We start from the raw sequence: 26,759 nt of genomic DNA, 5'->3' as shown, positions 1-26,759 counted from the left end.
ATTTTATTGCAGCTAAAATATTTTTAAGTTGTATTTATTATTATATTATATTATATTATTCTAGTAATGAGGTACAGAATAATATGATCAACAAAAGGTACATTTGAATGTACCTAATATTTTTTTCAAAAATTTCAATATCTTAAAAATTCTGCAGGGATAACTGAAGTTTCAGGTGGTTTATTTATACTACATAAAGCATATTTGAAACCATTTTGTAGCTAATCTTAGTTATTTTTCACATGCATGTTGCACGACAACTGTCATTGCACATGTGAATGTACATACATATGTATGTACATTGTTGAAGTATGTACATACCTTGCACAGAGCGACGCACTTTCCACATCTTGAATTCCCGGCTAATGCATTGCAATCGCTCGCTTTTTAAGTTGGTTAGCGTTCAAGCACCTTGTAGTGGCTAACTAACTATAGTTTGTACTGGCCATAATTGTCCGCTTCATGGCGCTGTCCGCTGGTCGAATATACCCCAAAAGTTGGCCATGGTCAAAGTGGAACTGAAAGGGTCACATTCACCGACGTCGGCGTCGGCAGAGGAACATCCGAACATACATACTTCTGTATGTAGCAAGTATGCATGGGTATGTACATATGTACGCTTGAGCGTGCGATCGCCCGCTTCAATTGAGGCTTTTCACGTTCAGAAGTAAGCCGACTTTTCACGGGCCAAGTTTACCGCCAAAGCGACAGATCAGCGACCGGACCGCGCGAATATATCCTTTCTGCCACTTCCGCTAGGCGTTAATTCGGGTTAATTTGCTTGGAAAGTGCGCAAAAATAGACAGTGCCAAAAACGCGTTATCACCTCGGTGTCGCTCTCTTTTCTCACACTAACGGTAAACTGCCCGAAGAGGCGCGCGAAAGCAAATCGCAACAAGGCGGCCAAGCCAAGCGAACGCCACAAAGGTGACGGCAGTAAACACAACAAATAGTCCGCGAGTGCGAATAAGTTAATTAAAGTGTTTAATTTTGGCGTTGCAACTGCATGCCTTGATCACACACCGAGCGCGCGTACCAGTAGCTAACGAAAGGAAAACATTTGCATTGCAGCAGCCGCAGAGTGGACCACAAAATGCCGCCATTTAATTTCATCAAGCAGGTGAGTGCAAATTAATTAAGTGTTTCTACACGTTTTACGGCGCGAAGTAATTAATTAGGCGCTTATGCGGCAAGTGGAGGCAGAAATCCGTGCTTTCGATTGCAGATGCATTCGCAATGGGTGCGACATCGATAACGAGCATTAGAAGTTTCCTAATCGATAACTACGTTACATTGCGAATGTATGTACATCAATATGCATATGTACATAGCTTCAGAACGGTTAAAAATCGAAGTTTGCTATATTAGATACTTAACTACTTCTGAAATAAGTTCCTAAAATGAATCCAATTTTTTCTATGGTACTACAATTTTAAAGAAAATTAGCTATTTCGGAAAAATCTTATTTTTTTTACTCTATGCCAAATAACTCTAATAGTTGGATTAAGATCACTAAGTGATATGTCCTCGAAAAGGTACATCTATTCATTTTCAGATAGTGTCACTTCACAAGCGTGGGACAGTTGGATTCTGGGACATAAGCTCTTTAATGAAAGAACAAAAAAAATGTATTTGAATATCTTTCGAAACATTTTCGAGTGAAACTAGAATGTATAGGGAAGTTTAGAAAATGCTGTTTTAAAGCTCAATTCGAAAAAAATGTAGCTTTACAAATTGGTGTTATATGTACAATTTTTTTTCTGTAAGGTATGTGTGTTTCTACGGCTCAACACTACTTCTTTCAGAATCAAAAAAATTAATTTGGTAGACCTTACCAAAACCAGGATTTATAGGTATTTTAAGAAACTATGTTGGTCAAAATTATAAACCAAAACATTTTTAAGTAAATCATATGATATCAAATTCTTCTCCTAAGAATTATCGAGTTAATAAGGTAATTGTTGCTCCCGACTTCTTTCCTCCGATGGGAAAAGCAAACCTTTCGACCTTGCAACTGAAAATCAATTAATTGGAATATCAATGCCATTCCAAGAATAAACAATGAGCTATGACAAACACATGAATCAGAGCACCCGAAGATAGTGGAGTTCCCGTTCCGCACAATCTAACATAACAGCGGCTCCAATTCACCATATCTGTGGAAGACAAGCGGCAGACAAGAGACGTGTCTAATTGGAGTATTCAAAACAAGGAAAATACAATACGGGAAATGGTAAACCAATTCGGATGGATTCGGACCACAGCTAATGAAATGCACAACGAAAATGGATTTATCTGACTCGGGCGCCCAGCTGGAGACCCCATGAAGCGATGACCCAAAAGAGATTTGGCTTAATTAAGCGGGCTTCTGGAGATGCTTGAAGATAGCTTCCGGTGATTAAATGTCAGAAACAAGATCTTGGGAGAACTACGCATGAGCACGAAACCGGCGAAGCCAAAGAATCCATAAAGGTGGGAATAACTTCTACGCAACGCCAGGTCCAACCCATCCGCAGCTTTCTTTATGTTTTTACTGCTTTTCCCCCACTAATTTGGACTTGGGCAAATGCAAATGGGTCAATGGACAGTGTTTCTGAGGCTATATTATTATGCCCGACCATCTTTTAAGGGCCTGCCTAATGAATATCCAAGCAAACGCTTTCCCAGATGTGTGATTATTAAGACGAACGACCCCTTACTTAGAAAGTTATTGCAGCACATCTGCGTGTAGTCCGAGTTTTTCAAGAGAGATTATCTCAGCGCAGCTGAACCCGAACCGAATCTGGTTATATGTATTTGCATTATTCAGTTTTCAGTTTTTACTATTTAACTCCGGGTTAATTGCATGTTAAGTAACAGTTAAACCACCGTTGGGCGGCGATTGTTTGTTTATGGCTCCCAAATGCTCAGCTTCCATCGCAATTGCTGTCCAACTTTTCACTGCCTCCGCTTTCAATGAAGAAATTACTTTGAACTCCTCGTCGTCTTTAATTCACCCACACCTTGGGCTTTGGACTTAAGTTTTTGGCGTGGGAAGCAGACAACACCGAATTGTTATTACGAGTAGCAAAAAAGTGGGGAGAAAAACCACAGAAAAACTGGAAAATAACATCTGCGGTAGCAACTTCGTGAAACTCGCAGCGAATCAATTGTGCCAGTGGAAAATCCAATCCGATTTTCAATCCAAAGATCGAACGCCTTTCAAGCCGACTGTGATTTGTGGTCTCCAGTTCTGTTCCCGCCTATCGCAGCTAATTAACCATTTATTAATGCCAAATCAAAAGCACTGCCAGCCAAAACACCTGTTATTGTTATTGATATTCAGCTCTTACAGGCCACGGATGGGAAGAATTGATTTGAAAGAGCGAAGAAGAATAACAAAGCCCAAACATTGCTTTTGACCAATGTTTTATGAGGTGCTTGATTGCCTATTTATTATTATTTATATGTCTCAAAATCTTTATAAAGATTTGTTTCCTTTTTTATAGCTTTTTGAATGACTTGAAAAACATTATATTAACTTATACAGGGTAAAGTGGTTTATAATTATCATCTAAAAAACATTATAAAAACAGATACAAAGTAAAGTGGTTTTACAAAATATTACCTATAACAAATCTTAGCTCTTACCGGAAATTTTTCTTAGATGTCGCTTTGAACCATTAAACTATTGGGTTAAGCCCTAGGATTTTGTAACTTTTATAGCTACGACTCTAAGCTGTTTACCTCTTAGCAAACCTGTTTTTGGAGTATAACTAGATGTGTGAAAAATAGTAAACAATTTTAGTAGTTTTTTATGTGTGTATCAACTGTTTTGTGGCCCACTGATTTTTATCAACTGCTTCAAAGATCTCCACTTGTTTTAAAACACCTTGCAAACTTGGCTACAAATCGATCATGGCCCAAGCTACCAGAAGATCAGTGGATGCCCATTGAGATTAGTCAGCTGGCGGTTTGGTCTGGTTCTGGATCTGGAGCTGCATCTGGATCGGTGGGCAATTAATGGGGACTGTTTTTCGCCCGAAGATGAAGAAGCTACCAGCAGCGCGTTCGCCATTCCTTGGCCATCTTCAGCTGTGGCTAATGAAAAGCCTGGAAAAGAGCAAAGATCCATTGGCACAGCCACTGCCAGAGGAAAACCGAGACAATAAAAGAAAAAATCGAGTCCAAAGCGGTACATTGCCAGCCCGTTTCCCGTTGGCAGTTGCGGAAAATGAAAATGCCACAAGTCGATGTTGCATTATTGTGGGCTTTTCCGACTGCAGACTGCAGACTGCAGGCTTCAGACTTCTCAGGCGCTTTTCCAGACTTTACGTAAATGTCGCGTGCGGTGGCCACAAAATGGTCTTAATGTGTTTGGCTTTTCGAACCGCAACAAAAGGCAAACAATCAAATTGTTTGCCGACTTTTGGCTGAAAAGGAAAAGTCAATTGCCTGGTCGTTTGTCTTTTTGCGGACTGACGTGTGTAATTATCATAAATCGTAAATTGCATTTTTCATCATGCTAAAAGTCGCACATTTTCAGCTGGTGCAAAGAAATGCTTTGCATTTCGCATCTACATTTACAATTTACATTTTCATTTACAATTGCTTTCATTTTTTCGGTTTTGTTTTTCGCCATTTCCCCAGTTCACGCCTCAACCTCAACGGTTGATTGAACTTGTCAGAGTTTTGAGTTGGCCCGCGTTGGGGGAAAACATGGAAACATGAAACATGGACAACAAAGAGAGTTGTGCTTTTTGAAAGGCATCGCATTGTCTGGCCAAGATGCGGATACGTGGATACGCAGATACGAAGATACACAGATACACGGTTCTCTGGGCCAGAGACCCATTAGTGTCTTTCACGCTTTGGAACACACTGGAAAACCATTTCGACTCATTACCGAGTCATACACAAAACACATTTCGACTTAATTGAGTCGAAACCTGGCTCTGAATTGCCGAACAAATCGCTGCCGAAATAGTTCCCCCCAGAAGTAATTTGACCACTTTCCTCACTTACCCAACCCGAGGGAGTTTTGCAGTGTTCAGTTCCGACTACCCCATCCCCGATCTCCGACTTCCAATCCCCAATCCCCAATCCCCTTGCGGCTGCTAATGATTATGGCAAATGCCCGTCTGCCAGTCTTTAAGCATAAATCATAAAAGTGAAGACTCAAGCCACTCGAGCGCGGCGGGTCGGTTGACAAAAGCCGTAGGAAACCCGAGAGATGCAAATCGATGGAGTATACAGCGCCGATATGGATTTCCTTTCCCGCTCCCGAGCTCCGCTGTTTGTGCTTGATTGCCTGTGGAGAATGTCAGTGCAGCAAGGTGTGGAGTCAGCGGGAAGGAGTCATTGGCTAGACAAGAAGTCACTCTGTGGAGTCTCCTGAGTAGAAGATTCAAGACTCTTTCGATGGGTTGAGCTTTTTAAGATGTTATGGGAAGGCCCCATTTGTAGATAGATTTGAAGTTTATTATATTTTTTTGGTTCATGCTCTTTTCCCCTACTTAAGAATGAAAATTTTTTAAAGGAATGCTAGATATCTAATACAAGTTTTTTCAATTTTTTAAGAGTTCTTTAATATTTAATAAAGTATTTTTGAAAACTAGTTTGATTTCTTTAACAAAATTTATAAATAAAACTTAATATCTCACTTATATAAACTCATTGCTAGACATATTAAATCTCAATTAATCCATCATAAACAAGCTCCTACTATGAGATTCATTTTTCATTACCTAAGTTATGAAATACAAGTTTTTATTTGCAATGAATATTTGCCAGTGCGATCATAATGTCTCCAGCTTAAAGAAGAAAAAGAAATAAATCAATACTGGCTTAAACAGAGTTAAATATAAGATTATAAGAGTTTGAGTATTTAGTTAGGTATATGTTAAAAATGTAGTTTCTTGAGATAAAGAAAATAGTTGAACATATGGGTTTTTTGTTTAGAAAGTATTTTAAAACATATTATTCTTAAGAAAATAGTTTAAAAAAAAAACTTTGCAGCATCTAAGAAGAATTAATATCGCTGGTAAATGTAAAGATCCAAGTGTCTTCCTCAGCTGAAAGACCCTGTGGAACACCCACTCTGGAGTAAATACTCACCCGCGGAGAGCTAATAGAAAGAATTAGCAAACACCCCGCAAGAATTTGCTAAGCCCTTGTGCCAGCACTTCCTCTTGGCCTTTTGCCCAGAGCCAAGTTCCGTTGGCCTGGGACAAAGAGCAAAAATGGCCAAGAAACCGCAACAAAATGCGCTGCGCTTTCTGCATTTCTCAGCCAGCTGGCTGCGAAGAGGTTGGAGGGGAAGAGCGACAATCTAACTGATAATTTTCATTCACTTCTGAGTCACAGTCGCTGGTGGTGCTTTCCACTTGCTCTTCTGGCTCGGATCTCGTGGCCCGATGCTCTATGCTCCGTGCTCGGTGCTGGCCTGGCCATAAACTTGGAGCGCGGCTTTCCGAGGCGAGCAGTCCGCAGTTGGCTTTCTGGTGGCAAAGACGCGTCGCTCGAGACCCGGGAAAATCTCTGGGCCGCAAGAGTCGGGAAACCGAATCCAAACCGTTTCGAATCGAATCCAGCCTAGCAGTTTACTTTGCTTTCAGTTTCATCTCCATTTCGGTTCAGATTTTTGGGAAACACAGCACCCATTCTAAATTTTTGCCCACTTTAATGATCGCGTATTGAGACCCAGTTCGCTTTCAATCGCTGCGTGTGTGTATGAAGTGTGCGGCGACATTCGCTTTTCAAGAGCGCTGGAAAAACTCGCAAGGATTTCACTTTGAGCCGCCCCGTTGCCGGCTTCCATTGGAATCGCCAACAATTTTGAGAGAAACAAAACTAGTTCAAGGCAGCTCTGCAGTATCTTTCAGATACAGATACATCCGCGGCTTTTCGAGCCCCTGCGACAACATGGAGCTATCGCTGTCACCAAAAGAAACGGTAATTACAGGCTTTTCATTATGCACACCGCGAGTCGCGAATCTCTCCCATCAGCTCTCTTATACTCACCTGAATCTTGGCGCGATCTTCGGCCCGGACAAGTTTATTTAGCCAGTTTCAGCTGTTAATTACGAGTTTACGATTATTTGCTTATCTATTGCAATCATTTCTGGGTGTGATGATGGTGTTTGGCCGGGTCTTGTAATGATTTGTTCACAGAGTTGTTAGGAAAAATTAACCAACAGTTTCACAGAAGTAAAGGAAAAACCAATTGTCAAAGTGGTCGGATTTTGTCATTTCATTTGAAGGAATATGGTTTCTTTGGTTTGCTGCATAAATAAATCGAGAAAAGGCAATTCTGTGTTGATGTGCAGCCCTGATCGGTTTTTTTCAAATGATATAAGTTTGCTAGAGAAAATTATTTCATAAACTGTACCATTAAAAAACAATATAGCAAAATATTCGAGTTTCATTCGTAAAGGCTCTGAATAAAGTTCAATATTTTTTATTTACAATTTCAAAGAAGTATCCTGTTCCAAAAAGAATTAAAAGGGATTATTATACATTTTTTATTTGCATTGAAAACTGATTCTAAGTTTAATAAAGTTCGCCAAAATTATTATAGATTTATTCATAAAACCTCTGTTTAATGTTCAATACTTTTTATTTACATAGATGTTATAGATTTATTCATAAAAGCTCTGATTAAAGTTCAATATTTTTTATTTACATTTTCAAAGAAGTACCCCAATCCAAAAAGTATTACAAAAAGATTATTATAAGTTTTTTATTTGCATCCAAAACTTATTCTAAGTTTAATAAAACTCGTCAAAATTATTCGAGATTCATTCGTAAAGGCTCTGAATAAAGTTCAATATTTTTTATTTACAATTTCAAAGAAGTATCCTGTTCCAAAAAGAATTACAAAAAGATTATTATAAGTTTTTTATTTGCATCCAAAACGTATTATAAGTTTAATAAAGTACGCCAAAATTATTATTATTAATGTTCAATACTTTTTATTTACATAGATGTTATAGATTTATTCATAAAAGCTCTGATTAAAGCTCAATATTTTTTATTTAAATTTTCAAAGAAGTACCCTAATCCAAAAAGGATTTCAAAAAGATTATTATAAGTTTTTTATTTGCATCCAAAACTTATTCTAAGTTTAATAAAACTCGTCAAAATTATTTGAGATTCATTCATGAAAGCTCTGATTAGTGTTCAATAGATTTTATATACATTTTCAAAGAAGTACCTTAATCCCAAAAAGAATTACAATTCTTGTTTCTACATTTAAACATATTGGTTTTCTCGATTCTATGATATAACTGGCAGGTTTCTCTAAATGTAATTTAGGCCTATATTTATTTATTGCTCTCTTATTTAGAAACAAAACACCTACTCCATGTGAAAGCACTTTCTTTTGTGGATTTCCAAGTGTACTTTTACCTCAGAAGTAAATTAAACTTCGCTCCAAATGTGTACCGACGCTTAGAGCAATCGATGGCCAGCAATTAAACTTTTCAGCTCCATCCATTTGCTTAATAGCTTTACCCGAAAGAAAGTAAAAATTTACAACAATGGCTGTCGATTGATTTTCGCGCCAAGCTTCATCAAAGATATATGGGCATCTTAATTTATTTTTGGCATTCTATTGAGAACATTTCATCTATCAGCTTTCGCGTGGATTGATGTCGCTAATTGGCGGCTGTGAAAGTCTCTAGGGGCCATCAACTAAGAAATAAAAACAAAGGCTGTGCCAGTTTATTGTTTTTTGTTAGACCATGACAAATGTAGTTTATCTGTCAACAGTGAAGACCAATCAATCAAAGAGCCAGGGAGCTGGAAAACCAGGCTAGCCCCCAACCCCAGCTAAAGTAATCCGAGTTATTTCGCCATTTGCAGGCGACAATTAAAATGTTTCCATGTTATGTGTGCAGCGCATTTTATGCATTGCTTACTTATGAGCGGCCCCACAAAAAGCCAGTCATTACTATTGTGATTTCCATGAAATGTCGTTTTGTGGGAGTAACCTACGTTGCCGGGCGAAGCGTGAACTTGTTTTTGGTCACTGAGCACGCCGGCGTAATCACAGCCCCCAAATAAAATGGCTTCAAAGTCAAAGCATTAATTAGCCAAAGGCAGCCTAATGACCCCAAACCGTTGGCCAAGATCGAGATGAAGATGCGGTGGATGAGTGTATCTGTATGTGCATGGTTATGTACGTGCACCCAATGGCTGGCAGCCGCTTTCCACCTTGCTGCGTTCCATAAATAAATAAAAGCATAATGTTCGACAGCAGCCAACAAAAACTGGATGCACCGCCGATGTGGTTGGATGTGGTTCACGCCCGCCTCTGTTCACTTTTAGTTTTCACTATCACTCGCGCCTCCAATCGGATGCAGAGCACTTCTCCAGACGGGTTTCGGCTCTTCATTTTTCCTTGGCGAATTAAAATTCAATCTCTTTTTCTGCGATTTTTGTGCGGCTATCCTTGGGCTTTGAAAAGTGTCGCATGACAGCAACAATTGGCCGTTCGAAAGGTGTTTAATGTCGTGACAAGTGCTGTTCGAACAACCTGCTAGTGACATTGCAGTGAAACTGGGAGCGCAGAATGGTAATTGCACTTGAAATTTCATTAAGTGCAACCTGATTTGTTCCAGTCGTTTGAGTTGAGCTACGTGCTTACAACTTGCACTCTTTAATCTTGAGCTAGGAAAGGAGATTTATTTAAACTATAGCTTTTAAATGCTTTATGTGCAAAAATTGAAGATTTTTAGAAAAACATTTTTCCTTTAAAATATATATTTCCAACTATTATAGCATATATATATTAATTGTATAAACATACGTTTAAAAACTGTTTCCCCAAAGCTAAACTAAGTATTATATTAAAATTCCAGGAGGTCCGTCCCAACACCATTCCCGACCTGAAAGTAGACGCCACTTTTCGCAAGGTGGCCAAAAATGCGGTAACCTTTGCCCTATGGAAGATTGATGAAGATCGTCTGGAGGCCGTTCCCCGATCGCTGTATGGAACCTTCTACGACAACTGCGCCTACATCATCTACGCTGCGAGTTTGACCGGACACTATGCCACTCATGAAACCATCGTAGGTAGTTAATTAGTTTGCGAAACAAAGTTATTCAATTATACTCCATACCTTTAGACACGCGAACAGAAGCCCAACGTGATTCTCGAGCGATACATCCACTACTGGTTGGGCAAGAATGTCAGCGAGCAGAACCGCTCCAACGTGGTGCATAAAATCCAGGAGCTGGACACGTACCTGGGAAATGTATCTTCTATATACCGCGAGACGCAGGGTCTGGAGAGTGCGAGGTTCCTGTCTTATTTCAAGATGGGCTACGAGTCAGTAACCTCTATCAATCAAATCAGAATGATAGTAACCGAGTTTCGTTTACAGTGTACGCTCTGGAGCCCTGACAAACGCCCCCAAGAGGCCGCGCCTCTTTCAACTGCACGCCCGCAAGTGGCTGCGGTCCATTGAGCAGGCCACCATTGATTGGTCTCATTTCAACTCGGATTACATAATGGTCCTGCAAACGGATACCCTAATCTTCGTGTGGATTGGTCGCTCCAGTTCGGGAATCGAGAGGCGAAGTGCACTCGCCTGGGTTCAGAAGCATTGCAGCGGATCTCCCATCACCATAGTAGATGATGGCTACGAACAGGCCATGTCCCAGGAGAACAAGGAGCTGTGGAACTCCCTGCTGCCGCTCAAGAAACGGATGGTCTGCCAGGCCAGTCAGTTGGTCAGCGAGTACGCTGACTACAACAGCAATAAATTCCGCATCTACAAATGCAATCAACGGGGAAGATTACACCTGGATCAGTTGGATGTGGGCATGCCAGCAAAGGATGATCTGAGCGATGCCCACGGAGTCTATCTGCTGGATAATTACGGCCAGAGCATTTGGCTGTGGGTGGGAGCTCAAGCACCCCAAGCAGACGCCCTCTCTGCGATGGGAAATGGGCGTGCTTTTGTGAAAAAGAAGAAGTACCCGGACAACACCCTGGTGGTGCGCGTCTTGGAGGGCCACGAACCGGTGGAGTTTAAGCGCCTCTTTGCCAACTGGCTGAACGTGTGGCAGGAGAACACTAGGGGTCACAAGCCGGTGTCCACAAAGTTCGGAAAGCTGGATGCCCATTCACTATGCGAACGCCCTAAAATGGCAGCGGACACACAGCTTGTTGATGATGGCAGGGGTGAAAGGATAGTCTATCGAATCTGGGGGGATCAGGTGCAGGAGGTGCCCATCTCCAAGACGATGGTGTTCACCACCAATGCCAGCTACGTGGTCAAGTACAGTGTGCAGGTAAGGGTGATCCCAAGGACTTTCTATAATCATAAAGATAACCATTCTTTTTGTCCTCTTTAGTGCGCCACAGTTGTTCCCGCGGATCTGGCCTCGGTGGGCATTAAATCGATCATATACCAATGGAATGGCTCAGAGGCGTCAGCGGAATCTATTTCCCGGGCTGACAAGTTCGCCAAAGCTAGCTTCGATGCTCTTAAGGAGCCAGGAATGTTCGTACAGCTCTACGAATTTGATGAGCCACCGCATTTTCTTCAGATCTTCGAGGGCAAACTAATCATTATGCGGGGTCAGCGCAGCGAGATGCTTTACAATGGGAGCACAAATGGGGGTGACTTCTTGGCGGACACATTTCTCCTAAAGGTTTACGGCGACGCTAGCTACAATGCTAAGGCGGTGGAAGAGACACCTCTGTCTTCGATCAGCTCCAAAGATTGCTATGTGATTAAAACGAGTCATGTCTGGGTGTGGTGTGGTCAAAGTAGCACGGGAGATGCCCGCGAGATGGCCAAATCTGTTGGAGCGCTTCTGGGTGAGAGCTCACTGGTCCTGGAAGGCAAGGAAAGCAAGGAGTTCTGGCAATCGGTGGCCATGTACTTTAACCAAACTCTCGTGATCAACGGCAATGGGAACTCGTGTTCCAGCAGTACGAGCAGCAGCAGTGGTGCCGGCAGCATGTGCAATGGAAGCTCTAATGGCGGCAACATATCACCCACTCTCAGCAATAATTGTTATCTCAACACCAGTGTTCCCAGTAAACCGAGACCTCCCGTACAACTTTTTATGGTCTGGTGGCAACAGAGCTCGCTGAGGTACGAGGAGATGCTTGGCTTCGATCAGCAGGATCTCTGTTCGGATTGCACCTATATCCTGGACACCGGAACCCTCACCTACGTCTGGCTGGGATCACAGGCTCTAAACCAAGAGCGCTACACGGCCATCGCCCAAAGTTATATACAAAATGCGCCATTCGGACGCAGATCTGCTACGGCATTGGCAGTGGTCAAGCAGTTCCAGGAGCCAAATGTCTTCAAGGGATTCTTTGAGTCGTGGCAGAACGATTACGGAAAGGTGCGTATTTTTATTAATTGTATAACACTGATAAACCCTAATTAATGCCCTTTCAGAACTTCTTATCCTACGAAAAAATGCGCAAGGATCTGGGAAACGAAGTACCCAGCACCTGTAACCTCCCAAATGAGGGATCAGCTCAGCTTCTTAACAATAGACAGAGGGACTTTGATGGGCACAAAAAGTATCCGCTTACAGTTCTCATCCAGGAGATGGACATGCTGCCCCCAGAAATTAATCCGCTGAAGAGAGAGGTACGTTAATCAAATTAATTATGACATCGATTTTGTAACATGTATTTTCTATCATAGGTTCATCTTACTCACGACGATTTTGTATCTGTATTTAAAATGTCATTTTATGAATTTGACGAGCTGCCCAAGTGGAAGAAAATGGAACTGAAAAAGCAGTTCAAGCTGTTTTGAGCTCAGCAACTTGTTGAAATGCGTGTAACGAGAGCGCACTGTATATAATCCTCACATTTAATGAATACTATGAAGATATAGTAGCTGTTGAAGCAGTTTATGTTAAATATGCATACTTTACGTAGATTAATAAAGCGAAAACATGGAACTTTTGCAATTAAAAAAGTATACAAAATTATTTTAGGCCATCAAGTGGTTTCCACCTCCTCAGAATCGGGTTCGTCTCCACTTCCGGAACCTGAACAACAAGCGAAGTCACCAGTTTAATGAAATAACTATCAAGAAAATGTAAGACTTACTGGGAAACAACAGTCCGAAAATGAACTCGAAAATTCCTCCGATTAGATCCCAAAACATATTCGAACCGGTGTGCTCAACGTTTTGTAACTAAATACAAAGGCATGGCCGCTCGGCGGTGATTTTGACCAAGACCCCTTTAATGAGCCATGACCAAAACGCTCGACCAATTTGAGCTCACTGATTGCATGATTTGGGTCAATAATACACAAAATATAGTATGCCTATTGAAAAGCTTTTAGCGTTAAATGCTCATATCAAATTTATTTGCTTTGTTACATCACAATGGGTGTGTTATTTCAATTTTAGTTGTATTTTTATCCGAAATACTCATCGTGAGCTACAAAAGCAAGAAGTAATAGGATTATAGGCTTATTTGAAAGTATTATATAAATATTAATTATTTATGTCTGGCAGCTCACATCAGTCTATATTGCCTGATATAACTTCATATTTTTATAATTTTGTTATTGAATTTTGTAGCTTTTTGTGAAGTTTATCTGTTTTTCTTCAATTTTAATATTTTCGTTTAAAAACTGCTATTACTTCATGGTTAATAATTATCAATAAATATTGAAAAATGCATCCTAGGTGCTGGAAGAGTCATAATCATCATCGGAAGAGCTGTCACCTGCAAAATTGATTTGTTTTTTAAATTTTAAAGCTATTTACATATTTTAAGAGTATTTTAAAAACGTTTTTTGACATTTTTACTTATCCAGCTCCACTTCTCCTATATCCTCCAACTTACTGCCAAACAGCATATCGCTAATGATTTCAAATATCATTCCGAATATTTCGCAGTCCTCCATGGTTTCAGTTCTTTTGCTTTCAAACGTGTACTGAAAATATCAGTTCTGATTGTCGGTTTTATAAGCAACATTTTGGTGGTCATTAATCGCATTTGTCCTTTGAACTTGGTACATTTTCATGACTAATTGTTAATAATTTAATTAATAACCAAGCATTAAGTTTCAAATATAAAACTGTCTGGCAGCGTGACCCTCAAAATTAAAACATAGTTTTATTCAGCTTTTTTGTGTTGGTACTTAAAAACGAAATCATATATAACAATTAATATACATCATAGCCGTACATGGGGCCCTCCATGTAGGCCTTCTGCTGGTCCGTGGAATTGCGTCGGATTCTCCGGCCAATCGGCTCCAAGTCGGCATAGCACTTGGGGAAAACTCGTTCCACAGCAGCGATGGCATCTGCTTTGGTAATATTCCGCACAGCCAGGACAGAAGCCAGGGCTTTGGACTTGACACAGTTCTGGAATAGTAATTAATAAGGTATATTTAGTATCAGAAATCTTAAAAATTCTTGTTAGACAAAGCTCAATAGTATATTAACAAGGAAGATCGACATAAGAAGCATACACAGATCTGCTTAAATGTCTTTCATAAGGAGGTGTTTTCCAGGAGCTGATAGCCAAATATTCATCACCCACCTGATGCGCCTCCTTGACATTGAAGGGCGAGGCGTCCCCTTGGAACATGGCGCTCAAAAAGGAGCAATGAGCCAGGTTTGCCGCCCTGATCTCCGTGCACGCCAGGTGGTCCACGTTCCGGAAGTCCATGTCGTTATTGCAGTAGTCGAACATGTGAATCATCTCGTGGGTGAGCACTCCATGGACCATGCTCTTGTTCTTGGCCATGTTCTGGCACACCACGATCTGGTTGAGCTTGGGATCGTAGCCGCCCGTGACCGATGGATCGCACACCTCGCAGGAGATGTGGCGGCGCAGGTCGATGGGACAACCGGAGCTCTTCAGGGCTCCCATCATCAGCTTCACCAGGGGGCCGTTCTTGACACACCAGTAGACATTCTCCTCGCACTTGAAGCGGTCGAGGTTCTCCTGGCCCTCCATTCCAAACAATACCCGCGTCCATTTGGGCTTGAAGGTTTCACCTCTCCGCTCCGGATACAGGTCATAACCCCAATCCTTCTGAGCGGTGGACTTCTCCTCAGGGGATTCTTTACTTGCAGGTGCTTTATCTGTCGGTGGACTGGGTTTTTTCTGCGCTGTGCCGGTGGATGCTTCTATTTCCACGGGAGTCACTGCCTCCTTGGCCCACACTTTAGTCAGAAAGTCCATTGTTTTATGGGTTCTTTGCTCCTCCTCTCTGGTTGAATAACAAAGCGAGCCGGCAGCTGATTCGGCGGAGTTGCCACATCGTTGAACAGACATTGGTTCGGGGGCAGCTAGGATAAACATAATTTAAATAATAAAAAAATTAACTAATTTAAACTGGTTTGTAAACCTTTTAATTTTTGAATATTCTATATTTTATTGCCAATAATTTTAATAAGCCCTGTATTTGAGGATTTAATGTTATCTGCAAGTAAGTGAAATCCCCTTGGCCGTTCTTGCGCACACCCCTGTCCGCTGCTATCGATAGTTGTCTCCACTGCCATCGATAGTGCTGCACCGGCATTTTACGACTCGTAAAAACCATAGCAAATTCCACGTAAGATTTACAGCACACGGCGACCACCTCGAATTAGGAGATTCATTAGGAGTAGCATAACCACCCCCAGAATGCAAGGCTCGGGAGTCAGTCAAATGGTGCCAGTAGCCCTGCTGGTGGCCCTGCTCAACCTGGCCACAGGTGTCGCCAGCGAGGTTCCACGTCCTCTGGGAGTCTCACTGGCCAAGGCTTCACTGTACCAGCCGCGGGCGGGCGACAACAGTTGGACCTGCTTGGATGGCAGCCGGACCATACCCTTCTCCCAGGTCAACGACGACTACTGCGACTGTGCGGACGGAAGCGATGAGCCGGGCACCTCGGCCTGTCCAAAGGGCCAGTTCCACTGCCTGAACAAGGGCCACCAGTCGGTGAACATTCCCAGTTCCCAGGTGCAGGACGGAATCTGTGACTGCTGCGACGGCAGCGATGAGTCACAGGAGGTTCGTTGCCCCAACACCTGCCTGGAGCTCGGAGCTGCTGCTGCTGCCCAAAGGCGCAACGAAGCCGAGCTGCACAAGCGAGGTGCCGAGCGGCGTCTGGAGATGATCACACGCGGCAAGCAGCTGAGGGCGGAGCGGGAGGCTCGCCGACTTGAGCTGGACCAACGCCGCAAGGAACAGGAGCTCCTGCGCGCTGAAAAGGAGCAACTGAAAAAGAACGCCGAGGCCCTGGAGTCCGAGGCAATTGAAATCTACAAGGAACAGCAGCGGGAAGTGGGTGCGGAGACAGCCCAGGCGGAACAGGAGCCACAACAGATGCGCCAAGAGGCCTCCCTCAGCTTTGTGCGCTACGACACCAACAAGGATGGCTTCGTGGAGGTCACCGAATTGATGGTCGACATGAACCTAGACAGGGATCGCAATGGCGTTGTCACTGTGGAGGAGGCCAAGTACTTCCTGGATGAGCGGGAACGAGTGGATCTGGACGCGTTCGTCACACTGGCCTGGCCGAGGATTAAGCCTCTGGCAATGCTGGCCGAAGGTCTGTTCCAGCCGCCGCAGCCGGAGGAGGTGGTTCCACAACCAGAGACCGAGCAGGCGGAGGTCTCCACCGAAGCTATCCACCCCACACCTCCTAAGCCCACCCAAGGTAAGGAAAGGCTTTAAATATTTCGTATTTAAAAGCATGCAAAATGTATTGCAATATTAAGCAGATATTTTCTTTGTCCACTTATCCAGTTGAGTCAATATTTAATTTAACGTCAGTCACTTTTTTCTCGGCTGCAAAACTGCTGGATGGTTTTTCCTTGTGCATTTAGCATACCTAATTTTAAAGACGATTATTTTTTATTTTTTTTTTTTTACCACTCATTTTAAAATCAAAGTACAATTTAAACTTTAAAAGAACTTCTGCCTCTTTTTTCTTTTAGAGCAAGCTGAACTGGCTGGTGAAGAAGAGATTGAAGCGGACGAAGAGGGCGAGGAGGATCAATACGACGACGAGGAGCCCGATGTGGGCGTAGGCGAGGCCTCTCCTGACGTGGAGGACGTGACCCCACCAAATTACGATCCTGAGACCCAGCGCTTGATCCAGCTGGCCAACGAGGCTCGAAATGCTCTCGAAGAAGTGGAACGCAGCTTGCGCGAGATCGATCAGGAGGTTAGGGAGATCGACGACCAGAACAACAAGGGTTACGGCCAGACCGAGGAGTGGGCCGTTCACGATGGCCAGTGCTACAACTTTGAGGACCGGGAGTACGTCTACACCCTGTGCCCCTTCGATCGCGCTTCTCAGAAGTCGAGAAGTGGAGGACCCGAAACCACGCTGGGCCGCTGGGACAAATGGATAGGCGAGCCCAAGAAGTATTCGCAGCAGAAGTACGCCAACGGAGCCGCCTGCTGGAATGGTCCGAATCGGTCGGCCATAATCAACATCAGTTGTGGCCTGGAACCCAAGATCACTGCCGTCAGCGAACCCAATCGCTGTGAATATTACTTTGAATTTGAGACGCCCGCTGCCTGCGACAGCGAAGCTTTCCAGGCGGAGTCGGAGAAACTGCACGACGAACTCTGAAAAGATCAGCAATCACGGAGGAGGATGTGTGTGCTTGGCATACGAAGATCAGAGATTTGGGGATTGTATTTTAGTTTTAAAGAAGGACATTCATTTTGTCGAGATCATTCCCAAACTGCAGCAGGAAAATCTAGAATTGTAGCAAATTAATTCAGTGTATGCATTTAAGCAAAAAGTACATCAAGTTTCATTCTAAATAAAGTGTAAACTCCTAGTATTTTTGAAAAACCAGAGTCGCGCACAATGGTAATTGTTTGTTGGACCGATTAGGGGCTTTGGGATGTACTTTAGAGTAGTCTCATGTAAACCCCTTCCTTAAGGCCAAGAACTTAGTTAAATGAATCCCATATATTTTGAGCCCACAAAGTACATTATCTCATGAGTGCATTAAATAAAAATGTGGCATTTTGAATAAAGTATCAGCGTTTTGCACGCAAAACACTTTGTACCCCAATTTTATGTTTTTGAGATCAATCGTTGAGATGTATATAATATAATTAGGGGCATACACCTGTTGGATCAAACCAATCAGCTGAAAAATGTGTTTCTCTTGGTTCCCAACAAAATTCGGTTTCAATAAAGTATAAACATTTAGTAATTTTATAAAATATGTAAGTTACAGTGTAGATTAATCTATGCCTCGGTGACTGCGAGCTTTATGTCCTCCAAATAGCCATCGACCTGGTGCTCCAGGGCCAGGATGTGGCCTGTGTTGCAGTTCTCCGCGCCCACAAAGGTCAGGATCAGCGGCAGCTTGTTCATCTGGACCACCTGGTAGTTGGAGTACATGGAGATGATGGTCTTGTTCCTGCCCAGGCCCAGTTTGCTCGCCTGGTCGCAGGCGGTGGTGAACGTGGGTATGAACGAGGGCATCAGGGCGAAGTCCACGTTCTTCTCCTGGCTGACCCGCAGGAGGGGCACTCCGTCGCGATCCGTAATCTGAATCACGTACAGGCCGCTGACCCTTTGGGGAAAATAAGATAATAGATTCATTAAGTCGGAAACTCTTTTTCGAAGGCAGTATGTACTTTTGCAGCAGGCCGTCCAAGTACTTCTTGATGTCGTCCGACATGGGAAAATGTGGGAGGGCGTAAAACCAGAGGACTTATAACAATAAATTTAAGTTTTTCTCCGCATCCAATTATTTACACAAAACAAACCGAGCAACAGCTGACTCAAACTATCGATAATGCACTTCACAGGGCGTAGTTTTGGGGCTCAAAATATTAAATAGTACTTTAAAATGTATACATTTATTAGAGATTGATTGAAATGTATGTTTTAAATATAACTTAGTTGAAGTTTATATTTTACGAAAAATTTAATACTGTTTTTTAATATAATATTGGTCGAGAAAAATATTTTATTTTACATACATACGGTTATAGTTTAACACAAAACCGACCCCTTGAGTAATTTTTGCTCTACGCCCTTGCCAGGTTATCGATTAAAGGCCGCTTTTGGTTGCGTGGAAAAACATTTTCTCGTAATAATTTCAAATTACCTGAAATTACATTAGCAGAAGTGTTAATTGAACTTCCCAGAGATAGCCTTCCTCCACCATGGTCACTGGGGAGCCGGGCGCTACCAAGCCCACAAGCACCAAGACGGCGGGCTCAGATGATGACGACTACACCGCTTCCATGTCGCACCTAACCATTGGCCAGCAGATCCAGGAGCTGTCGAAGCAACTGCAAAACACCAAGGAGGAGCTGCACCAGCAGGTGCGGGACAAACATGGAGCCCTGCTGCAGCAGGCCACCCACGCAGGACGGTTCGATGCGGCCCTAAATGCGCTGGCTGAGGATGTGCAGCGGGTCAGGGAGACGGGACACCGCCTGAAGAGCCAGGTGGACACGCAGTACCAGCAGGTGGAAAACCAGACACAGGTGCTCGGTCGCCTGCACGACGTCAGTCACCTCCTCCGCTCGGCAGGAACACTACTGACCCTCACGGCCAAGTTGAAGGCCACCAAGGATGTCCTTCGCCAGGCGGAACTGCACTTCGAACTGGGACAACTAATCGAGGACAAGGAGCTCAAGGACTTGGAGTTCATCCAGCAGGAACGAGCCTATGTGATCAGCTCGGGTCAGAAGATAAGGAACCTCACCCAGATGCAGTTAGTCACTGGCCTGCAGGAGCGCAATCAGAATCAAGTGGTTAATGCCTTGAAGGTGGGTTTGGATAAGCATATACAACTCAAATAGCTTGCAGTACTTATGCATTAACCCCACAGATCTTTATGAACTTCAATACGCTGGAGAAATCCCTGGAAAACTTGCTGGCCACCTTTATTGCCGACATGGAGCAATCCCTTAAGGAGTGCTTTGCCGGCAACGACATATCCGTGCTTAATAAATCGCCCACGCATAATGTTAGCAAGCCAGCTCCCTCGAGGGGACCCGGGAAAACTCCCCAGCTGACTACCACCCAGAATTTCCGGGCCAAGTTCTGGAAATCTCTGCACTGGCTGCTGTACGACGAACTTTTTGAGACCTGCACGCAAATAAAGCTGCTGAAGACGGCTCTGGAGCAGATAAATCAGTTTGGATACACTTCAGAGGCCTCGGACCAGTGCATCCCGCAGCGCTTTTGGAAGCAGGTCCAGCAGCTCCTGCGAAAGTCCTTTGATGAATGCCCTCAGCATGTAACCCAGACCCTTCAGGAGGGACTTTCCAAGTTGCTTACCTCGGCCCGTGGTTTGGAGCAGCGCCTAAATGGGGAGTTCCAGTTCGACAACGAACTGTTCGCTCCTCTGGAAGTGGGTTACGTTAGCAAGTGTGCAGCCAACCTTAAGGCCTGCTTGGCGGGAGTGGATTTACCAGGCAACGAAACAGTGGACAATTTTATTCGGGTAGCTTCCACCGAGCTGAGTGCTGCCTTGATCGATTCCCGTCTCACAAACTCCATAGCGAATGTTTTCGTAGCCTGCGGAAAGGAATTGTGCACAAAATTAGAGGCTCAAATCAAGCTGGGAGCTGATTCCAAGCAAGTTGTGGACCTACCAAATCTGCAGCAGCAACAGAACACACAGTTGGCGAATGTTCTGTACTACTACAAGGATTCAGTGCGTCGTATGCTGAGCGATCTTCAAGTTCAGTTTGAGAAGTCACCGGGATCAGCCAGGGAAGCCATATTGCGCTCCCTGGAGCAGGCTGATCTGCTCATCGGCACCATTCTGCAGCAAATTATGGAGTCGATTATAACGACTATTAGCATTATCATATTGAGTATGCACAGGGAGCCGGGGTTGAACACGGAGAGGCTGTCCACCACGGGTCCCTCGATGTACATGAAGGAGCTGCAGGTGGGTGGCATTTTTAACCTCCAGTAATAATAATTTATTCGCATAACTTCATTTCCTAATCTCTCAGGAGTTTGTTAACCGATCCTGGTCTCATCACATCGCGCTCTTTGATGACAAGCAGATGACCACAAAGTGTGGCCACGAGCTGGCCAAGCGATGCATTGAGCTGTTTCTGCACAACGTGTGCATCCTGCGTCCCTTGAGTGCGGCAGGAAGGCAGCGTTTGAAGCAGGACTGCCAGCACATGGAGCAAGCTTTGAAGCCCCTTTGCCCTAATCTCGCGGAGCTTGGCAAGCCTTCTCGCCTTCTAAGAGCCATGTCCCTGCTGATCGTCCAAACGGCCCAGGAACTGGTCAAGCAGACCATCGGGGAGGACTCTCTGGTACCCAGCTATATAGTGTTGCTGCTGCTCTTCGGACATGCTGGGGCGGATCTCCAGTCGCCACATACGACGGCCAACTGGTCTAACGAACGTTTGATCGAATGGCTGGATGGGCACACGGCGGAGCGGGAGAAACTGGAGCTGATCTCGGGTGCATTGCAGCGGTACCGGGACAATGCCAGGCGCAAGAACATCCAGCAATACGACGAAGTCTACCCCATGATGGTGGAGTATTTTGAGCAGGCCTTGAAGGCAATTCCATAAATGTTAAATGTATAATCTAACTAGAACTAAATACAAGTTTGACTTTATTTATGAATAAATATTAGCTTTCAAAAATTTGTGATTAGTCAAAGAGGTGAAATAAATCAATTTTTTATATAATTTAATTTAAGTAAGTAAGATTTACCATTTTAGAATCATTTTAATTAAAATATTTTTGAAAATAGATTAATTTTCCAAATATATCGATAACGATACACAATCGATGGCTTTGACAGTAGCTGGAATTTCACTCTCAGCAGCTGCGGTCACACTATCGCTCACCATTTTGTTTGCAACGTGAAAAATAAAGGGGAAAACGCTGCCGCTCACATTTACTAAATTAAAAAGGAATTAAAACAGACTGAAGAGGCTTCGAAACGCTGCAATTAGAGAGACTACCGGCCAGGAAGATGGACAACATAGAGCGATTGTACAAATGCTACGAAATTCTGTCCGAGGCGGGCGATAAAATCTCGGAGGTAAGCCGCCATTGCAAAACGTGCCGCACAAACGGTATATAAGAGGTTTTCTGTGATCTTCCAGCATGTGGATGAGTATAAGGAGATTCTTAAGGCTGTGAAGGGCTCTTCGAAGGAGAAGCGCTTGGCGTCGCAGTTCATCGGGAACTTCTTCAAACATTTCCCGGATCTGGCCGACACGGCCATCGACGCACAGTTCGATTTGTGCGAGGATGACGACACACAGGTGGGTGGATCCATATTAACCCTTTAAGATCTACTAGATAATATAATGGGTTGGTGATATCGGGCTCGCATGCCTTTTATATCTGCTCTTATCTTTGGATTAGTATAGTATTATGCGGTACACCAAGCCAGTTTTGTAAGAAAAGTTATTGTATTATAAACTAATCGATCTATTAGCTGCCTTAATAACAGTATTATATTTAAGGCATACTTTATTTTTGCACCACTAACATTTATAACCCATCTTCCCTTCAGATCCGCCGCCAGGCCATCAAGGATCTGCCGAAACTCTGTCAGGGAAACGCCGACGCCACCATCCGCGTGGGCGACACTCTGGCCCAGCTGCTGATCCTCGACGACGCCACTGAACTGCAGCAGGTCAACAACTCGCTCCTGGCCGTCATTAAACTGGATACCAAGAGCGCCGTCACCGGACTGTTCCAACAGATCACCACCGGGGATGAGACGACCAGGGAGCGATGCCTCAAGTTCATTGCCACCAAGTTGCTGACCATGGGCCCGGCTGTCATTACCAAGGAAATCGAAGACTACGTTATAGAGGAAATCAAGAAGGCCCTTCAGGACGTCACTGCTGACGAGTTCCATCTATGCATGACGATTCTGGGCGCCACCAAGCTGGGCAGCACCATCACCGGACACGCCGAACTCGTCAAGCTGGCCACGGAACAGGCGGAGCTCAATAACACAGACACGGACATCATTGCCGTAGATGATGAGGTCGTGGAGCGATTCATACAGTGTGCCACTGCAGCGGCGCCTTACTTTTCGGTAAGTTTCTAATACCCACGGATCAATTTCATACTTTTTGCGAACTTGCCAATCTAATCTTGTACTATTTGTATAGAAAACCATAAAATCAACGGCCTTTGTGGCCCACGTTTGCGATAAACTGCTGCCCATCAAGACCTGGAACATGATCGCCACTGCAGTGTCGCAAGATCAAATCCAACTCAGATTACTGAAGGTATTCGCCGAGATGATAACTAACACAGACAAGCTGGACAATGCCAGCGAACGCATTAATGCAGTCTACCATGTATTGCTGGTGAGTTTTCGGCGCGAGTTAATGGACAAGTAAACTATAACCTTGTTTTGATTCTTTCAGGAATATATGCCTTTGCCCAAGCTGAATGATGAGGACCTGGGAGATACCCCGCCCTCGTTTCAGTTCTCGCACGCCGAGTGCTTGCTGTACGCTCTGCACACGCTGGGAAAGAATCATCCGAATAGTTTAAGTTTCGTCGAGGACGCGGAGAAGTTGAAAGACTTTCGAGCTAGATTGCAATATCTAGCCAGGGGAACACAGGGGTAGGTTTAAAGAAAGCAAGTCACTGATAATAATAATCAATTTTACAATGTCTCTTTAAGCTATATTAAGAAGCTGGAGGAGGCGCTGAAGGGAAAGACTGCTGAGGAGTTGAAGACGGAGGAGAACCAATTGAAGCAGACGGCGCTGAAGACTACATCAAACATCAACGTATTGATACGGGATCTATTCCACTCGCCGCCAATATTCAAACATGATATTGTGCTCTCCTGGATTGTGCCAAAAAATGTATGCAAATTGATTGTGTCCCTACAAAAAATATATATAAACAAGCACATTTTTTGGACTTTCAGAACAAGCTAGGCAAGCGCCACGCACCCATTACTTTTGGAGAAAAGGCAGCTGCCAACGGCAAGGAAAAGGATCAGGAGCCCGAGAAGAAGCCGCGACCATCCAACGACCAGAAGTTCTACTCACCGCCATCTGGAAAATACTCAAACAAGGTGAACCAGAACTATGGCAACAACAATCGGACGAGACAACGCGGTGGTGGCGGCGGCGGCGGTGGAGGAGGAGGCTACAGAAATCGTCGTTTCAACAAATACTAAGTAATCAAATTAGAGAAGCAGAAAAGCAGCAACGAGTACTTCACTTGAATGGTTTGTCCCTAGTCCATAAACATAACAAAAAAAACCTACCAGAGATTGGATTCGTGCAGAATAAACAAAACTTAAATGATGCCGTAACCAAGCAAGTATACAATTAAACGGAAGCAAGAGAATCTAGTTTTTCCAGAGATTGACGGTGAGTATGAGATCCAATTTCCCCATTAACTTTCTCCCTTTCGTTTCCTTTCAGCGCAATTTATTCTCATGAAAAGTAAATGCAACTTTTATCAATCATTCTTCTCATTCACTCACGCATTGCTTTTATTATTTCGTGTAAAATGTCTTTGCCACAATTTGCGTGAAATTTTCCGAACCCTAGCCACGCCCTCTTCTCATACGTTTCCCGAAAACAAAGGGCGCTGGCATCGTTTTGAATTTATATCACGCTCCTCTTATGATTCTGTCAAATGCATAAATATAAGATTATAACGATAACCAGTTGAACGAACTCTGCAATATCAGTCTATAAAACAAAGTTCCAAGTCGGAGTTTTCCGGTTTGAAGTTTTAAACCTATTAGTTTTTATTTAACATGTAATCAAATCAATAATTGTACCACGTAGAGATGCAAGTCAGCAAAAATCACACAAAAAGCATACATTTCTTGAATTCAATAAAAGCAACATTTAAATACAAGCACTTTCGAATGCGTGTTTTATTGAAAAGCCTGGTAGGGAAGACTTCGGCTTTGGGAGTAGTGGTTCTTTCTGCTGTATTTAATGGAGTAGACCTATGCATAACCAACTTTTCGGAAACATGGAGTATTATGCAATCGCTTTGCTCTGATAACCCATAGAAAATGTCATTACAAGATTGGAAAATGGCACTTGCAAGGCCTCGCAGCGTTTAGCTTGTATACATTTATTACCATTAATAAAAATATATATATATGTATATGCGTAATAGAAGCCTTTTAAACTTTAAAGATACAGTAATTATAGTTTCAGCTTAAAAACTTATTCTGTGTGTGTGCTGTCGCCCACTAGATGCTTGGCGGGGGTTGATTTCCCGGCTGCTGTCCGTTGTCAGGATTGCCATTTGGATTGGGTCCACCGCCTGGCTGCTGAGCACCCACCAGTTGGCTGGCGAAGCTCTGGAACAGCCGCAGCATGTCGGAGGGCATGGGCGGGATCTGCGGTGGAGCACCGCCCGGAGCACCAGGGGCGCCACCGGCTCCGGGAGCGGCGCCTCCTGCATTGGTCTGACCCATGTTGGCGAACAACTGTCCAATCGTATTCATAACCATGGGATTTTGGGTCATCGACTGCAGCTGCTCCAAGTCAATCTCGGCGCTGCTGAACAGATTCCTCACCGTGGGATTGGCCAGCATGGCGTTCAGGCCGTCAGTGAGGTGCGACAGCTGCGGTGGCTGATTCCTGGCGTTCCTGGCCACCTCCAGGTTAGTCCTGTAGTCCGGATTGTCCGGTTCCAGCTCGATGGCCTTGCCGTAAGCCTGCTCCGCCTCCGCGAACTTACCCATGTTGGAGTACGCGACGCCCAGACGGCTGTACGCCTTGCTGTAGTTGTTGTTGTACAGCAGGGCGGACTTGCAGTCCGTGACGGCCCGTTCGTTATCGCCCAGTCGGATGTGGGCTGCCGCCCTGTTGCAGTAGAAGATCGGGTTCTTGGGGTCGAATGCGATGGCCCGGTTGTACTGCAGCAGGGCCTCGTTGTACTTGCACTCCTTCATCAGCCGGTTGCCCTCGTTCTTGATGGAATCGGCCAGGGCCAGGGATTCCGGGTTGCGCTCGATATACAGCGATTGGAAGAGCTCGAACATGTCGATGTTTTTGGGGGCAATGCCGGCGCTGCCGCTGGCCAGCGCATCGCCGCCGGGGGCACTGGATGTGCTGCTTTGTGTGGTGGCCTGCTCCTGGCCAGCGGCATCCTGCGCCGCCTCCACGTCGCCCACGTCAAAGGCCGCCTGTAGGCACTGGATCGCCACCTCGATACTTTCGCTCTGGTCCGGCGACATGACGTCCACCTGCTTCTTCAGGTAGTCGATGAAGCTCCGCACGAAACTCTGCTGCACTGCGTCCGGCATGTTGGCTCTGCTTTTAGTAGTTCCACTAGGATTCGACTGGCAAGTTAAAAAGTAAATGTGATTAGGCGAAATGTGAGTGTGAAATTATAGCTGTCAAAGTTTAAGTGTGACCTTGCGAGTGTCTATCGAAACAGGTACTTTTGTTATCGGATTTTATGTTGACAAGTTGTTTTCTATATTTTGTTGTTAAATTCTTGTAGTAAGGTAAAAAAAATATTTAGAAAATCTATAATGCTACACAATAAAGATGAATAGCAAATGGGAGAGTATACTTACATATATTTAATATAAAGGCTTTAAATGAAAATAAAAATTTATTTAATTACACACCTCAGACGAGCTGCAAGCCTTGGCAGCTAGACCTCATAATTTAGCTAACCTATAGTTTTAACTCTAAGCTAAATAAAATAAATAAATGTTAAAAAAGTTTTGTTGCACTTGTGTTCAAACTAAACCTTATATTTAAAAACTGAGCCGAAAGCCACAGCAGCTGTGGCTGCCATACCTTCCTGTAGCTCAATTTTAAGCCTACGATGTACAAAT

At 43.9% G+C, this 26,759-nt stretch overlaps 8 protein-coding genes across 12 annotated transcripts; 4 read left to right on the top strand and 4 right to left on the bottom strand.

Moving 5' to 3' along the window:
* The first annotated feature begins 650 nt into the window (after nucleotides 1-650).
* LOC108034089 (villin-like protein quail) lies at nucleotides 651-12,956 on the top strand. 2 transcript variants are annotated; one of them, XM_017108857.3, is made up of 7 exons: nucleotides 651-1,120; nucleotides 9,843-10,052; nucleotides 10,110-10,312; nucleotides 10,368-11,280; nucleotides 11,344-12,351; nucleotides 12,408-12,605; nucleotides 12,663-12,956. In XM_017108857.3, the coding sequence occupies exons 1-7, from the start codon at nucleotides 1,094-1,096 to the stop codon at nucleotides 12,774-12,776; spliced, it is 2,673 nt and encodes an 890-aa protein (XP_016964346.1). In that variant the 5' UTR covers nucleotides 651-1,093; the 3' UTR covers nucleotides 12,777-12,956. The 2 variants fall into 2 exon arrangements, with proteins under 2 accessions (XP_016964346.1, XP_016964345.1); XM_017108856.3 differs by lacking the exon at nucleotides 651-1,120 and adding an exon at nucleotides 6,518-6,933.
* A 535-nt stretch (nucleotides 12,957-13,491) lies between these two features.
* Nucleotides 13,492-13,942, bottom strand: LOC108033594 (uncharacterized). Its single transcript, XM_017107936.3, has 2 exons — nucleotides 13,825-13,942; nucleotides 13,492-13,704 (listed from the first exon to the last, which is right to left on the bottom strand). The coding sequence occupies exons 1-2, from the start codon at nucleotides 13,883-13,885 to the stop codon at nucleotides 13,661-13,663; spliced, it is 105 nt and encodes a 34-aa protein (XP_016963425.1). The 5' UTR covers nucleotides 13,886-13,942; the 3' UTR covers nucleotides 13,492-13,660.
* A 130-nt stretch (nucleotides 13,943-14,072) lies between these two features.
* Nucleotides 14,073-15,294, bottom strand: LOC108033392 (mitochondrial inner membrane protease ATP23 homolog). The gene is made up of 2 exons (XM_017107711.3): nucleotides 14,527-15,294; nucleotides 14,073-14,348 (listed from the first exon to the last, which is right to left on the bottom strand). Exons 1-2 carry the CDS (start codon nucleotides 15,292-15,294, stop codon nucleotides 14,148-14,150), a joined length of 969 nt encoding a protein of 322 aa, XP_016963200.2. The 3' UTR covers nucleotides 14,073-14,147.
* Nucleotides 15,295-15,618: 324 nt separating this feature from the next.
* LOC108034164 (glucosidase 2 subunit beta) lies at nucleotides 15,619-17,793 on the top strand. Its single transcript, XM_017108970.3, has 2 exons — nucleotides 15,619-16,636; nucleotides 16,917-17,793. Exons 1-2 carry the CDS (start codon nucleotides 15,619-15,621, stop codon nucleotides 17,558-17,560), a joined length of 1,662 nt encoding a protein of 553 aa, XP_016964459.1. The 3' UTR covers nucleotides 17,561-17,793.
* A 344-nt stretch (nucleotides 17,794-18,137) lies between these two features.
* LOC108033451 (ragulator complex protein LAMTOR3 homolog) lies at nucleotides 18,138-18,735 on the bottom strand. Its single transcript, XM_017107783.3, has 2 exons — nucleotides 18,589-18,735; nucleotides 18,138-18,524 (listed from the first exon to the last, which is right to left on the bottom strand). Exons 1-2 carry the CDS (start codon nucleotides 18,630-18,632, stop codon nucleotides 18,194-18,196), a joined length of 375 nt encoding a protein of 124 aa, XP_016963272.1. The 5' UTR covers nucleotides 18,633-18,735; the 3' UTR covers nucleotides 18,138-18,193.
* A 246-nt stretch (nucleotides 18,736-18,981) lies between these two features.
* On the top strand, nucleotides 18,982-21,638 carry LOC108034173 (conserved oligomeric Golgi complex subunit 5). 2 transcript variants are annotated; one of them, XM_017108984.3, is made up of 4 exons: nucleotides 18,990-19,046; nucleotides 19,105-19,734; nucleotides 19,797-20,867; nucleotides 20,935-21,638. In XM_017108984.3, the coding sequence occupies exons 2-4, from the start codon at nucleotides 19,123-19,125 to the stop codon at nucleotides 21,511-21,513; spliced, it is 2,262 nt and encodes a 753-aa protein (XP_016964473.1). In that variant the 5' UTR covers nucleotides 18,990-19,046; nucleotides 19,105-19,122; the 3' UTR covers nucleotides 21,514-21,638. The 2 variants fall into 2 exon arrangements, with proteins under 2 accessions (XP_016964472.1, XP_016964473.1); XM_017108983.3 differs by having other exon boundaries at nucleotides 18,982-19,734.
* Nucleotides 21,639-21,784: 146 nt separating this feature from the next.
* On the top strand, nucleotides 21,785-24,811 carry LOC108034002 (apoptosis inhibitor 5 homolog). Of its 3 annotated transcripts, none has more exons than XR_006368319.2 (8): nucleotides 21,785-21,992; nucleotides 22,057-22,218; nucleotides 22,473-23,006; nucleotides 23,083-23,283; nucleotides 23,344-23,546; nucleotides 23,607-23,793; nucleotides 23,859-24,164; nucleotides 24,224-24,811. XR_006368319.2 is itself a non-coding variant. In XM_017108731.3 (8 exons), the coding sequence occupies exons 1-7, from the start codon at nucleotides 21,924-21,926 to the stop codon at nucleotides 24,111-24,113; spliced, it is 1,611 nt and encodes a 536-aa protein (XP_016964220.1). In that variant the 5' UTR covers nucleotides 21,785-21,923; the 3' UTR covers nucleotides 24,177-24,811. The 3 variants fall into 3 exon arrangements, 2 of the variants coding, with proteins under 2 accessions (XP_016964220.1, XP_016964219.1); XM_017108731.3 differs by having other exon boundaries at nucleotides 23,859-24,113; nucleotides 24,177-24,811; XM_017108730.3 differs by having other exon boundaries at nucleotides 23,859-24,811.
* A 206-nt stretch (nucleotides 24,812-25,017) lies between these two features.
* Nucleotides 25,018-26,337, bottom strand: LOC108034003 (small glutamine-rich tetratricopeptide repeat-containing protein beta). Its single transcript, XM_017108732.3, has one exon. It carries the CDS (start codon nucleotides 26,214-26,216, stop codon nucleotides 25,155-25,157), a length of 1,062 nt encoding a protein of 353 aa, XP_016964221.1. The 5' UTR covers nucleotides 26,217-26,337; the 3' UTR covers nucleotides 25,018-25,154.
* Between the last annotated feature and the right edge of the window lie 422 nt (nucleotides 26,338-26,759).

Source organism: Drosophila biarmipes, chromosome 2L (genome assembly GCF_025231255.1).
Source record: "Drosophila biarmipes strain raj3 chromosome 2L, RU_DBia_V1.1, whole genome shotgun sequence".
NCBI classification, from domain to species: Eukaryota; Metazoa; Arthropoda; class Insecta; order Diptera; family Drosophilidae; genus Drosophila; species Drosophila biarmipes.
The sequence above is the reverse complement of the archived record's forward strand: the minus strand, read 5'-3'. Positions and strand labels throughout refer to the sequence as shown.

Coding starts and splice junctions, on each gene's coding strand:
- LOC108034089 (XM_017108856.3), top strand. CDS start 6,712: ATGAAGTGTGCGGCGACATTCGCTTTTCAAGAGCGCTGGAAAAACTCG. Junction 6,934..9,842: donor CGCTGTCACCAAAAGAAACG/GTAATTACAGGC, acceptor TTAAAATTCCAG/GAGGTCCGTCCCAACACCAT. Junction 11,281..11,343: donor TGGTCAAGTACAGTGTGCAG/GTAAGGGTGATC, acceptor TGTCCTCTTTAG/TGCGCCACAGTTGTTCCCGC.
- LOC108033594 (XM_017107936.3), bottom strand. CDS start 13,885: ATGGAGGACTGCGAAATATTCGGAATGATATTTGAAATCATTAGCGAT. Junction 13,705..13,824: donor TAGCGATATGCTGTTTGGCA/GTAAGTTGGAGG, acceptor TCAATTTTGCAG/GTGACAGCTCTTCCGATGAT.
- LOC108033392 (XM_017107711.3), bottom strand. CDS start 15,294: ATGTTTATCCTAGCTGCCCCCGAACCAATGTCTGTTCAACGATGTGGC. Junction 14,349..14,526: donor ATGTCAAGGAGGCGCATCAG/GTGGGTGATGAA, acceptor TTACTATTCCAG/AACTGTGTCAAGTCCAAAGC.
- LOC108034164 (XM_017108970.3), top strand. CDS start 15,619: ATGCAAGGCTCGGGAGTCAGTCAAATGGTGCCAGTAGCCCTGCTGGTG. Junction 16,637..16,916: donor ACCTCCTAAGCCCACCCAAG/GTAAGGAAAGGC, acceptor TTTTTCTTTTAG/AGCAAGCTGAACTGGCTGGT.
- LOC108033451 (XM_017107783.3), bottom strand. CDS start 18,632: ATGTCGGACGACATCAAGAAGTACTTGGACGGCCTGCTGCAAAA. Junction 18,525..18,588: donor TTGGACGGCCTGCTGCAAAA/GTACATACTGCC, acceptor TTTTCCCCAAAG/GGTCAGCGGCCTGTACGTGA.
- LOC108034173 (XM_017108983.3), top strand. CDS start 19,123: ATGGTCACTGGGGAGCCGGGCGCTACCAAGCCCACAAGCACCAAGACG. Junction 19,735..19,796: donor AAGTGGTTAATGCCTTGAAG/GTGGGTTTGGAT, acceptor TTAACCCCACAG/ATCTTTATGAACTTCAATAC. Junction 20,868..20,934: donor TGTACATGAAGGAGCTGCAG/GTGGGTGGCATT, acceptor CTAATCTCTCAG/GAGTTTGTTAACCGATCCTG.
- LOC108034002 (XM_017108731.3), top strand. CDS start 21,924: ATGGACAACATAGAGCGATTGTACAAATGCTACGAAATTCTGTCCGAG. Junction 23,007..23,082: donor CAGCGGCGCCTTACTTTTCG/GTAAGTTTCTAA, acceptor CTATTTGTATAG/AAAACCATAAAATCAACGGC. Junction 23,794..23,858: donor CCTGGATTGTGCCAAAAAAT/GTATGCAAATTG, acceptor TTGGACTTTCAG/AACAAGCTAGGCAAGCGCCA.
- LOC108034003 (XM_017108732.3), bottom strand. CDS start 26,216: ATGCCGGACGCAGTGCAGCAGAGTTTCGTGCGGAGCTTCATCGACTAC.